This window comes from Phodopus roborovskii, unplaced genomic scaffold, assembly GCF_943737965.1.
Source record: "Phodopus roborovskii unplaced genomic scaffold, PHOROB, whole genome shotgun sequence".
NCBI classification, from domain to species: Eukaryota; Metazoa; Chordata; class Mammalia; order Rodentia; family Cricetidae; genus Phodopus; species Phodopus roborovskii.
The window spans coordinates 1,755,856-1,769,298 of NW_026125537.1; the positions used below are offsets into that span (position 1 = coordinate 1,755,856).

At 37.3% G+C, this 13,443-nt stretch overlaps 1 protein-coding gene across 26 annotated transcripts in view; it reads right to left on the minus strand.

The window, feature by feature from the left end:
* Nucleotides 1-1,977: 1,977 nt before the first annotated feature.
* The window catches only part of Slmap (sarcolemma associated protein), a 119,309-nt gene continuing 107,843 nt past the window's right edge, over nt 1,978-13,443 (minus strand). For 14 of the 26 annotated variants that reach the window (XM_051176726.1, XM_051176725.1, XM_051176727.1 and 11 more), the window contains 4 exons: nt 11,138-11,309; nt 6,994-7,128; nt 5,091-5,180; nt 1,978-3,872 (listed from right to left, as the gene is read on the minus strand). In XM_051176726.1, coding sequence (XP_051032683.1) covers nt 5,097-5,180; nt 6,994-7,128; nt 11,138-11,309 — 391 coding nt within the window. In that variant the 3' untranslated portion in view covers nt 1,978-3,872; nt 5,091-5,096. The remainder of the gene's footprint in view (nt 3,873-5,090; nt 5,181-6,993; nt 7,129-11,137; nt 11,310-13,443) is intronic. The other 12 variants (XM_051176720.1, XM_051176728.1, XM_051176710.1 and 9 more) reach the window with 1 other exon arrangement.

Sequence of the window (13,443 nt, forward strand, 5' to 3'; positions counted from 1 at the left end):
TCCTCGGATTCCAGGTCCAGCAGACAAGATCCACATATGTCGATGAAAGCTGCCAATACATTTCATGCATAGTGTATAATCTTTAGTGTGGCAATAACAAGGTTTTAACCAATGATCTGGACATTTTGATCATTTATCTTACAAAAATTCTACACTAACCATCCTGGTAGCTGAAATTTTGTGCACATAACCATGTTTGCAAAACAAATTTCTGGAAATACATTTTTTGAGCAAGCCTTCATTTTTTTACCTCAGCTGACTTGTACACACATGTCTATCCTTTTGATAGCAGACATATCACAAACCATTGTAAAGAAGCCAAAACTCGTAGTGGGATGATGTGACCTAGATGGAAGACATCTTCTCCAAAAAGAAAACTTAGCTCCAGGGTTAAATTGTTCTGTACCCAGGCTCAGTTTACTGTAAGGAAGGCACCATAACAACCATAACAGGAAGGAGATAACATCTGTTCAACGTCAAAATGGCTCACAACTGAAACCGTATCTATTATTTTTAAACTTAAAAAATCTTGTGGATTAGAGTAATCTAACTGCTTTTCATTGGCCCCTGTAACCTGCTAGCTTGCTTCTGCTTACCCAAGCAACAAAGACTGTATGAAAGAATACAGAGTGCTACCCCGACCATAATAAAGTTTGCGCCTCAACATCACTGGGGTCTTAGAATTTTCCTTTATGGTGTTGAGTGATGATCCCATCAGGCTATAACAGGGGGAGAGGAGTTGAGGCAAGTCTGATGATTAAAGAGAGAAAATATACTATTTTTGGTCAAAAAAAAAAAAAAAAAAAAAAAACCCGAGTTCATATAAAAATGACAAATTCCACCAGTCTGTGGTGGTGGTGCATGCCTTTAATCCCAGCACTCAGGAGGCAGAAGCAAGTAGATCTCTTGAGTTCTAGGCCAGCCTGGTCTACAGGACCCTGTCTCCCAAAAAACAAAACAAAACAAAAAACCAAAAAAACAAACAAACAAAAAAACAAACAAACAAAAAAAAACAAAAACAAAAATAAAAAAAAAAAAACCAAACGAACAAAAAACAGACAAATTCCAAAACAGCAATTGGCTCACTACTAAACCAACCACACCACTCTACAAAGAGACCATTATAAAGGGAGCAGTTTTGTCACAGGGTTTCTATCAATTCCTTTAAAATAAGATGTACTATTTCACCCCAAACTTTACCATTTGCCAATACATTTTCATTGTGACATCCCATAAACACATCACTTGAATGGTGCTACTTCCATACATTAGCTGTTTAATTTTCATTCCACCACCAAAAATGTAAACATTTTTCTTCTGAGTTTATAGATAATAAAATGGAAACTCAGAGAAAATAAAGTGATTTGCTCTTGATTAACAAAGATGATAAAACTTAAAGAGACAATATAGGTGTGTATCCTGTTAAATACCATCTTCTTTTGTTTTGTTCTGATTTTTTTGTTGTCGAATTTTTGGGATAAGGTCTTACTTTGTAGTCTGGTTGGCCATACACTCACATGCAATTGCTGACTGCTACACTTAAGCTTTAATGAATATTTCAACCCTGTAATACTCCTGCTCTGTTTAACCTGGAAGGAAATGGTTTAGAAAAACAAAATAAATCAACAACAAAAACCACACAACACACAAAACTGGAGTTACTACTTATGAACAGGCTTATTTACATTCTTGAGGAAAAACTGGAAGAGTCTACAAAATCCCATTTATTTGATTTGAGTAAAGTAAATATTGACGCTGGGCCTAACATTTGATGACATTAGTCTGGCAAGTGAGTCACATTAAAGGAGAAAAGGTACAGCAGTAAGTAAAACTGGGAGAAAACTGCTCTGGTTTCTTTTAAACCCTGATGAACATGTAACATATGCTTAACAATAAGTCACTTCAAGCAAAGGCTAAGGACACCCAAATGGTAGAACCAGCACTAAGAACTCCAATGATACACAACTCAAACATGCATAGGGAGATTAAAGTTATTTTATTAAATCATGCACATCATGTGTGTTAGTGCAAATAGTTTAATCTGTACTCCAGAAATTCTATTGTACGTTTTATCTTTACAAAATAGATTTCAAACAATTATTTACTTTAAAAAAGGTAATTTTGAAGTTAAGCATTTCAGAACAGTATTTGCAATAACTATATACAAGAGGTACTGAGTACCACTGGCATATTAGCATTCTGTGGTAGAGTGGCTTCCTGCAACAGAGAATGATAAAATGAACTATATGACAATATTTTCTACAAGTCATTTGTGGCTAATCCCTCCATAAATCTAGTGATTCTCCTGGCAACAATCCCAAATAGCTTTAAATACAACTTTTAAAGTAAAAACAATGACTGCCAAATATCACAAGGCAAATTATATCCTAAACTCCTATTCTCAGTATCTGGCTAGATCAGGGTATTCTCATAGAACATTCAAGCCAATTCACCAATGTTCCCTCCCAGTCTTCACGAACTGAAGAAAACTGAATTATGTAATGCTTTAGAATACTAACATCACTATAGTACTGCACAAAACCATAGCTAAACGTTAACCCCCGTGTTTTAAATGTATAATGTCAAGCAGTGCTTAGGTGTGTCATTGTGTTTGGAACACTACCAATCTTGGGAATAGTGCTAATTATGTCCGGATTAACAATAAAAAGAGGGGGGGGGGGAAGAAAAGAAAGAAAAAAAGAAAGAAAAGCAAAGGAAAAAAAAGAAAGGAAGAAAAAAAAAAAAAAAAACCATTTGTATACCCAAGGAAGAAATCTTGGTAGGTAACATCAGTTCACCCTGAATGTGAATTAGCTCCACATCATAACCAAATTAAGTCAATAAAAGCTTATCTAAACAGATATAATTCTTCCTTCAATTAAACATGCTTGGAGGAACAGATGACAGAAAAAAAAAAATCATGCTTTCTAAACTGCTGTATATGAGAAGGTAACTTGGCTTTTAAAGAAAACATTTCTTAAATACATGAGATTTAGTAAGTTACATTCCAATTCACTTAAAAGTTTGGTTGATTGCACTGAAATTATGCAATTATGTTTTTGCTCCCAGAAATATTTCAGTTTGCTCAAGAAAATACAAACTCTCATGGAAAGTTTTTCAAAGCTGATGTCCTTTACATCTTCAAGTCATATTAAGGCTGAACAAACATTTTATGTATTCTTCAAATTATCATCATAACAGAATATTTTCCAAATGTGTTTTTGCTTTTAAAAAAAAAATCCACACAAATAATTGTATAGGTCTTGTTCCCAATAGCTCAGTGGTTTTTTAAACAAGTAAAAATGGAGTAAATATGTAAAAAATATATATATGTATGTATGTGTATGTATATATTCAAACTGATAGGCACTGAGCACACAGGGCCTCTCTTCCCATCTATATATTGGTTGTTCGGTTTGAGTAGTTATCGAATCAGAAAAATGAATTATGTGGCCATCAGAATTCAGAGTAAAATATCTATAAATTTATGGTATAAATAATTTGGTGCACTAAGAAGCCTACTTTAGGCCACCATAATATTCAGAATCTCAACATACTAATTTAAAAATTACATGAAAATCCAAATAAATTCACAACTTTATATCCTCTCTATAGACAGATATATTTTTATATAAGTTAAAGCAATGACCCTACAGCTGTATTCTTGCACTTTGCTGTTTTAAGAGGTAAAAAAAGAAAAAAATGGTTCTGCTTTGTCTCCAGCATGAGTGAGAGGCAGCTTCTAGAGGGAGGACGGTGTACAGACTCAAGACACACTGTCATGGAGAAGCTCTGGCCAGACCTGGCACATACAGCACGATGGCTGTCACCGCAACCAGGGCCGCCAACATGGGCATCCAGGGCCAGGGTTTCTGTGTGGAAAGAAACCAAGAGTCAATATCACATTCTTTCCTTCTCTTTTCATACATATTTAACCCCTTGGTGAACTGAGTCCCATGTACTTAAAACACCTTTGGAAAACTGTGCTTACACTGTTACGCTGAGTTAAAAAGAAAGGAAAATGAGAGACAACCATACCAGCAGGACCATTATGTGGAAGGCTGAACACCCCAGAAAAGTCCTGAACAGCTTTTAAATCTGCTATAGCTGAAACTTATTAGTTACTTCTAAATACATTTCTGGACTGTGCCTGCTGCATATACTGTGCACCTGCAGTACACTTCTGCTGAAAAGTTTGTTTTTATGAAACTCAGAGTTCTAACATGAGATAGAAAGAAAAGGCTTGATCCTGTAACTTGAAACCAAAGAAGATAAATCAAACAAGGTTCAAGAGGAAAGTGGCACTAAGGCCCTGCCCATAGGATTCCTCTGACAAGCATGCTCTGTTATCAGTTAAAGGCAAGGCACAGATGGGCTTCCCAGTCAGCCAGTTAGCTTTCAGAGGGTTTATAAAATCCATTTACTTTGGTTGCTACCTTTATTCGTACTGGTATTCTGACAGTGTTCTTGAGAAACACTCTTCATTTGCAGATCAAAGCTCAAAAAGGTTTGTTACTGAGCTTACTTATAAGTAGTATACTTATAAGAAGTAAACTCCCATTGGTGTTGAGATTGAGAGTCAATGGGTCATTATACTAATCTCACTTTCCTTCATCTTCACAGCAAACAGGCAAAGGATTAAAGAGGGAGGAAAAAAAAAAAAAAAACCTAAGCCATGAAAGGGAAGAAAGGAAGGGTAATACTAATACTGGCTGAACATTTCAAGATTGCAAACTCTTCATTTCTCATTCAAATGACTGAACACATTACTGGGATGTAGGCGATAATATTGCAGAAATTCACTGCTTACTCCAGTTTGCTAGAGATAAAGACTCCATTAAAGGAAGCATATTAACAACAGGTTAGCGTGAAGTTAATTCATGGTTAGCATTACTACAAAAGAAACAAGACAGAATGTTATGTGATTAGTTGATTGTTCATTAGTACAACACAAATACACAGCATACTAAATGAAGGGTTTGCGTCAGGTAACAAAATACCTGTGTGGTTTTGCCATGCACTCTATTACAAATATGGCACAAACAGGTGACAGGGACAAATAGACAAGGACTCAACAGTAGTGCTTGTACCTTTCTCTACCACAATGGACCGAAACACCAAAACAGGAAAGCCAGGAATAGGCCGATGAATACGGCTGGGACAGGTTGTAATATGGAGGGCTGAAGAAGGGAAGGGATATTAAAATCATTTTATGCTATGTAAAAAATCAGATAAGATGATTTAGACCCCAGAGGGTGGTTGGAGAAGAAGGAAAGGAAGACTGAAGTAACAGAAGCACACCATTCAGGTTTTGCACCAATTCAAACATTTTAAAGACATCTAACACAAACCAGAATGATGGGCTGGGTTATGTATGCTAAGAAACTACTACTTTAAAAGGAGCAGCTGGAGGTAATAATCAGTGAACTTGTCCCCAAATAACCTAATGAACCATCACAAGTTCAGACAGAGCAATGACAACAGTTTACCAAGTAATGCTCTGTTTGACAATATATTATTGTTATTTCTCATCTGAAGTTTACTAGTTGAGAGGCAACGGATAGGGTACATTTTGTTCTTCCATCAAAAACCATTTTCCTTCCAAGTCTTTCACTTTCGAGATAGTATTGCTTCAAAGCTTAAAAATACATGTTTTGTGATCATGGGAATTTTTGATGAGGCAAAAGACATTGCACAATGTATGATAAACAGGCAGCCAAAGCTTACAACTTTCCTTTAAACATATCTGATTTTTTTTAAAGGGGAATAAAATTACTTGGAAATACAAGCCAAATTGTGAAAAAGGTAAATTCATCCTGAAACTGAATAGTTTTATGTGGCTATAAATAGTAACAGCACAGGGAAGGTCATTCTGACCATGCAAGATGTCTTTGTAGGTTAATTTAGCAGGAAGTGGACTGAACTTCTACAATCAGGTATGAATTACACAAGAAAATATATCGTTATGATCTGATTTTAGAAGATTTCTATATTTTATGCATTAAATAAATGCAATCCACCTTAGCATAAAGCCTTCGGCCCTTCAGTTACTAAAGGGTTCCTACCTAAGCAGCAATCAATCCTTTACTGTCTAAAATCTGTAACTTTAGTAAGCAAAGGACAGCTGGACACAACTCATGAGTATTCTGTGAAAACTGTGTAACTGGATGGCCATGCAACATCACTCGTCTGCACTTATGCTGCAAGTTAAGCAGCCACAGTAAGCATATGGCTCTCGGTTACTACAGTGTCCAAGCTGTAAGAGTTGGATTAACTCTCAGAGCACAACCAACCACACTGAACAGCCATTAGTTAGGGCCCACAAAGGCAATGGTCACAACAAACAACACGACATTTATTTAGTATAACTTGGCCTTAAAGACCTTTCTTCCCAACAAGTGTTATCAAACTAAATTTACAGCCAAATGTTTTTCCTATCTCTGTGCCTGTTGCCCCCGAGCCACCTCTCTAACACACATTAGAAAGCTCTATATCAATTTACCAAATGCTTATAGACAGATACCAAATAAAAAGAAAACTTTTAGGAATGCACTTTACTAGTACAAAAATGAAAACTATTATAGAGCTTTGCTTTCTGAGACAACATAAGGTTAAGGCGTGTGTGCCGTGTCTCCTAAATGGCCTCTGGTGGCACAGGCTTCATTTCCCAGTAGGAAAGAAATGAAAAGCCAGGCTTTGTGACAAAAGTTCAGACTCATCTGGATACCAGACAATTCTTCTAAGTTGTTTTATTGACAGCTGTTTTCCACCAAGAAGGACTCAAGCTTTGCTATGGGTGTAAGTTAAAGAGATCAATTCTTACTTAAAAAGAAATCACATGGCACAATAATTCAATCACAGATATTCATAATGAAAAGCTTATTTCTTCTGTACCCAGGCTGTAACTTTCCCAAATCATAATGAAGTCTTCTGAAAAACATTCTCAAGCCTCCAGCATTCCTCTCAATGGAAGCAGAGTCGGTAAACACTTACATTATTTCCTTTCTCTCGCAGCAGCTTCAGGTTGTCTTTACACTGTTTGAGCTCATCTGTGATTGATTGCTTTTCCTGTTCAGTCATTTCAAACTTCAACTTCAATTCTGAGAGTACAGTCTGTGTCTTTTCATACTAAAGGTAAAGGGGGAGGGGGAGGAAAAAGAGTGTGCAGGCTTGACTTAAAATAGGTATGAAGTTATGGTCCTAGTCTGCTATATACCAGGCTCTGTTTAATAACCTTTAACACCAAAGTCAAGCCTTTCTTTATCAGAAAGGATAAGGTCCTGGCACTCATAGTAAAGATATTTTTAATGTTGGTGTCATTCTATGTAATGACTTCCTTGCCCTAGTGTTAAAATCAAAGAACAGAACATACCGTATTGTCATCTGTTTATAATATAAAAGGTCACTTCTTCCATCAAGTGAGAAGAGGTAAAATGAAAATTTGTTTTCCTTTGCGCAAAAGACAAACAGGTAGAGACAAATCCTAGTTAAATGGCAAGTATTAGGTCTAAATGTATTTACTGGTAATGAAAAAGAAGCCATTTTAGGCACATTATTTACTTGATCTTCTACTGCTCAGCACTAGTGGATATCAGTGAACTGTTTAAACAAATAAGGCAGAAAAATGCATCTGATATACTCACCAGAAGACTGGGGCATTTGACACTTAAAGCACATCAGTGCCAATTTAAAAGACTTAAACATCTGTTTCTGATAGAAAAGTTTCCATAAAGGAACCAGCCATTTTCTACTCTTGAAAATTAGGTATATGTTAGTGATATTTAGATATAATATGAATATATATATATAAAAGCATGGCTTTCATACAAACTAACATTTGAAGACAGGTCAAACCAATGTGATATACTGTGGCTTGGTCTCTTAATGTTTCCAAGAAGTTGGAATTCTAGACTGGTTCCATTTCTAGACACTGCAGCTTACTGAAGACTAGGTTCCCCCAAAGGGACTGTTCAAATGCTGGGTGGGCAGAGCTCTGTCTCCACTTCTGCCTCCCCATTCTGCCATCTCTGAGTGTTTCAGAAGGAAGACAGGAAGACAAAGACTGAATAAAAAACAAATATCCCATGAGTGTGGTCTATTAGAGAGGCTCTTCCTCTTGTCTCAGCATGGCTAAGGAGAATGGAAGGTTTGTACTTCTTCTCTACCTATATCCCAAACTTAACAAAGGACACTTTTATAATAGTACTCCTGAAAATCCAAACACCTTGGAGTGGAGAGAACCTCATTAATAAAGTCAAGTTCCAAGAAAGATGAAATGTGTACAGACATGAGGAAAAAAGATATAGAGAAAAGGTCAAGGTCAGAGTCAGAGATTACCAGGAAGGGAAATACACTAGAAAATGAACCAAAGACTAAAATTCACAGGTTTTGTTTGTGACCACCTTTTTCAGTTGATGTGAGGTCTGTGAACTTTTCCCAGAAGGCAGAAGGCTACCAAGGAAGAGCCAGTGATCCCAGACTACCATTTGCACCTTAGAGTGCAATCAGTTCTCAGTGATTGTGAGACAGTTACCAACAGTGCTAATAAACAACAGGTCAAAAGTGCTTTGCCAACAAAGCTTCCTTCCCTTTCCTTTGCCACCATGTTTACATCCAGACTGCTGTGTACAGCAGAATGCTTGATCATCTCTCAGGGACTATGAAGGGGAAGCATAGGAAATAGTGCTGTGGTCAGGATGCTGCTGCTTACTCCAAGCACAGAACCACAGGAGTGCATGGGGACGACTCTGGCTCTACGGGAAGACAGGGAAGCCAAACACCAACCCTGAGTCAGTCTTTTCAGGGCAGACTTAGATGTTCAGTGTGTGGTGTATTCTCTGCTTGGGTGATTTCTTTGAGAAAGAGTCTATCTAGCTTCTCAAGGTGGCACCAACTCAAAACCTATCTCAGCTTCCTGAGTGTGCAAATTGCAAGTGTATGCCACATACTGGTTGAACTCTTGGATCATAGATATTCTCATGTTCTCTCTAAATTAAAATACAGAGATGCATATAAAATCAAATACAAAGATGATATACAATTTCTCATACCTTTCCTTTGGAGTTATTATATAAAAGTTACCATAGATAAGGCTTTTAGCAGCAGCACAAAGGTCGCGTCTGCAGCTTTAGCTTTACCCTCGGTTGGATATAACATCTGTTCCCTCTTATTTTTTAACTTTGAAGTAGACAGTGAAGTAACCACCACATAATATTACCAACACCCGTGGCTCATCTTCATAAAAACAAACATGTCTGGGTTTAACCTTAACGACACATAACCAGGGTTTTTGAGCACATTAAGCATGACTCCATGAGAGAAAGGGAGAGCAAAGGGAAATGTTGAAAAGAAGTATGCATTACTAAAAAGTAATAATGTATTAGTAGTGGATTACACTGAGATAAAACCTTATTATAACTTTTACTTACAGACTAGTATCCAATGCATTGACAGAAGGACAAACAGCAATTTCATATTTCAAAGGAATATGATGAATATACATCATTTCACAATGAAAAACAGTGAACAAGAAAATAGGAAAGAACATACTAACAAGCTCAGACATATTTTCAAATATGCTGCATTTAATGCAATCCAAAGACTTGAGATGCTGTGACAACATGCCACTGCCATTGGAAACAGGTAAAGCATTTGGCACTGATTATTCAGTGACTGAAAGCAGGCAAGCAAATAATGCAACAAACGGCTAATGTATTCATAATAACATACAACAGAATCATCTTCCCACCACAGATTCTTCCCAAATATTGAAAGAATTATGGCACATGGACTGGGAGGGCACAAAGTGCTTACAGTGTTAAATATTAGGATATTTACTTTGGCATAAAATTTGTGTTTCAACCAAATGAGGATGTTCCTAGAATACACATCCTTACCCAGGTAAAGCAGAACATTTCAAAGTCAATGTGTCTACATGAATATAAAACCTTTGCAGTTTTTTTTCCTTTAGAAACAAGCACAAAGACAGAAGAACAATAATTTCCAAATTCAGGATACTCCAGTGAAAGTGCAGAGAAACCTGCATTAATCTTATTTTCTAAAAACAACTTTCAGAAAATTCATTTTTAAAGACAAAGAGCTGTGCTCTACTTCCTTCTAACTTATGAAGAATCTTGCCTGTAAGCAAGTCTACAGTTGGTACATTCTGATAAGCAGACAGGTTTTATTAACCTACATCCTTAGCTGGCCAGGAGTCAGGGCAGGAGTGAGCACAACTTGTACTATCCAGCTGTCAACTTTAAGATGTACCTATCCTGTTCAGAAAGACCTGGGGGCAGTCCCTTCCAAAGTTAATCTCCCACCATCATTGACATGATTATTTCAAAAGCTCATGAAATCAAGTTATAAGCAAAATCACATAAAAACTTATGTATTTTTGTGAAGACGAAAAGAAAGTCGAGGAAAAAAATACAGTTCCACAGAACAGGCATTTGGCTGCCTATTTATAGTTGAATTTTAGCTTTTTTTCCTTGTTTGTTTTCTGGCATAGATCTCATGCAGCTTAAGCTGTTCTCAAACTCACTACATAGCTGAAGCTGATCTTGAACTCCTGATTCTCCTGCTCCACCTCCCAAGTGCTGGGACTGTAGGTGTGCATCACCCTGGCCATCTGTATATACATTTCACTTTGGTGTTTTGAGCTAAGGTTCATTGTGTAACCCAGCAGCCTTGAACTCACTGTAGACTTCCTGCCTCAGCCTCCCAGGTGCTGGAATAATAAGCATGAGCCACAGGGTAAGGACTTTTTAGCCACTTTCTCAAGAGCTGTCCTAGTTTGTAGTTTGCCTTCTGAAAGAATGCTTTATTTAATATGACAAGCTCTTTGATAGTTAATCAGACCAAGAAACCTGTTACAAAGGGTCTCTCATACCAGTCAACTGTTAAGAGAAAAATTAAAAACTAGCTCTGTTGTATGTTTGAAAACAAACATTTGATAAATTCTCTTGATAATGGACTATGACGCACAGCTAGTAATTACCAGGCTGGGATGTTCCAAGTGTCAACTGTCAAGTAATATGCTTTCTGCTTTTCTTTATTTCTAAGAAGCATGGATATCTGATTTGCCTTTGGCTTTAAGTCCAATCATAATTGGGCTGAGCATGTCTTTTCGCTTTACCTCTTTCTGAACATCCTTTGCTTGGTTTTCAGCCTTACTGAGAAGAGTTTTTAGGTCAGCTGAGTCTCGAAGGTGTTGCTCTTTCAAGGATCCCACTTGGTTCTCGAGCTCTTTCCTGGTCATCTGGAGGATGCTGAGGTCACTAGTGAGCTCCAAACTCTGCTTCTGAGAACTGCAACATAAATACCAACAGTCATTTACAGAAGACACTAGACACAGAGAAAGCCCATGATCCTCTGCACTGCACTAGGTGGGAGGAAGTGTATTTCACAGCAAAACAAACAAACAAACAAACAAAGGTATAAAAAAAAGTAAGATTTTTCAGTAAGGAAAAGGCATTAAAAACACTTCAAAATATTCCTTGAAGTTTTAAGCTGTATCCTTTCAAAAAAAATACAAAAAAAAAAGTAGAAATTTTATAAATGGGAGGAAATGATTAATTGTATTGGGGGGAGGGGTTCTTTACTTTTGTTTTCTTGTTTTGAGACAGAATCATACTATGTAGCTTTTGCTGGACTAGACCTTCCTTTGTAGACCAGACTCAAAGAAATCTGCCTGCCTCTGCCTTCCCTGGAGCTGGAGAGATGGTTCAGAGGTTAAGGGCAATGACTGCTCTTTCACAGGTCCTGAGTTCAATTCCTAGCAACCACATGGTGGCTCACAACCATCTATCATGAGATCTGGTGCCCTCTTCTGGCATGCAGGCAGAATGCTATATACAAAATAAATAAATCTTAAAAAGAAAAAATATATGCACCCACATGCCTGGTTCTAATTATATATTTAATATATCAAATTATTTTCACTAATTGTTTCATAAATACATTAAAATATGTATTTCAACTATGTTACAAGATTAAGTATTTGAAAAGAGAATAGGGGCAGAAACCTGAAGCTTAGGTATCACTGCTAACTCAAGCAAAGACAAACCTGTGTAAATGAAAAGTACCATCACATGACAAGGGACTGGACTGGGAGGTGGAGCCTGACCTTACCACACCGAACTGTGGGATACGGAGCTAGTCACTTAACTGGTCACCTTACTCTCTGAACAAACATTTCCTGAGATCTTAGATGTGCAAAAGCACATCTAATATCCAGGAGTGTCTCAGTATCCTTCTGTATCAGACATTCACCTCTGTGCTGGTTGCTTTCTGTCACTGACACAATCTAGAGTCATCTGAGAAGAGGGAGCCTCAGTTGAGAAATGCCCTTGCCAGACTAGTTTGTGAGCAAGTTTGTGGGGTGTTTTCCTAATTGTTGATGTGGGAGGGCTCAGTCAACTGTGAGAGGTGCCACCCCTTGGCAAGCAGTCCTAGGCTGTATAAGAAAGCAGGTGAATAAGCCATGAGGAGTAAGCCAATAAGCAGCACCCCTCCACAGCCCCTGCTTTAGTTCCTGTCTTCAGATACCTGCTCTGACTTCCCTCAGTGATGGTCTGCAGCCTGAGTTACAAGATACAATACACCCTTTCCTCTCCAAGTTGCTTTGGGCATGGTGTTTTATCATAGCAATAGAAACCCTGACTAAGATAACATCTGAAGTTATTCTCTAGCTTTAATTACACAATTATTTTTATAATTTGCTATTAAAAATATTTTACACATGAGGAAAGTAACTTGATATGAATGAACATCAATGCCTTTTTCAGAAAATGGGGAGAGCATATGGTAGAGCGCTAGTGGTAGAGCATGTGGCTAACATAACTGAGAGTCTGGGTTCAATCTCTAGTATGAATAATAATAACTCCCTGTTCAATGAACAATATTATCTGGCTTAGAGAAAAATTAGTTCCCACAAGCAGTTAGAAGAACATTTTTCAAGGTTGGGGATGACTTGTGGCACTAGTTGCTCTTCCAGAGGATTTGTGATTCTCTGCATCCACACTGCAGTTCACAACCATTTGTAATGCCAGTTCCAGGGTATATGCTGCCCTCTTCTGGCTTCTGCAGGCAATGCATGCACATGGTTGGTATACAAGTACACAAGCAACAAAACACCCAGACATATAAAGCATCTTTTTAATATAAGATTTTTAAAGTGACAGTGTTACATCTTTAAAACACAACTTAATCAGATTCATTACTATAAATAAAGAACTACACAGCATATATTTCACTCTGCTTATATAATGAGCAGATCCTTAAGGATGAGTCTGATACTACCAGAACAATAAACATAGGTACTAAAGGTCCTTTAAGACCCTGTGTAAAGAGAAGCTTAGCAAATAAATGTAGAGTACTTGGGCAGAATGTTCGAGAAATAGAATTAATATATCGTATGTACTTTATGTGAGTGTAGACAGA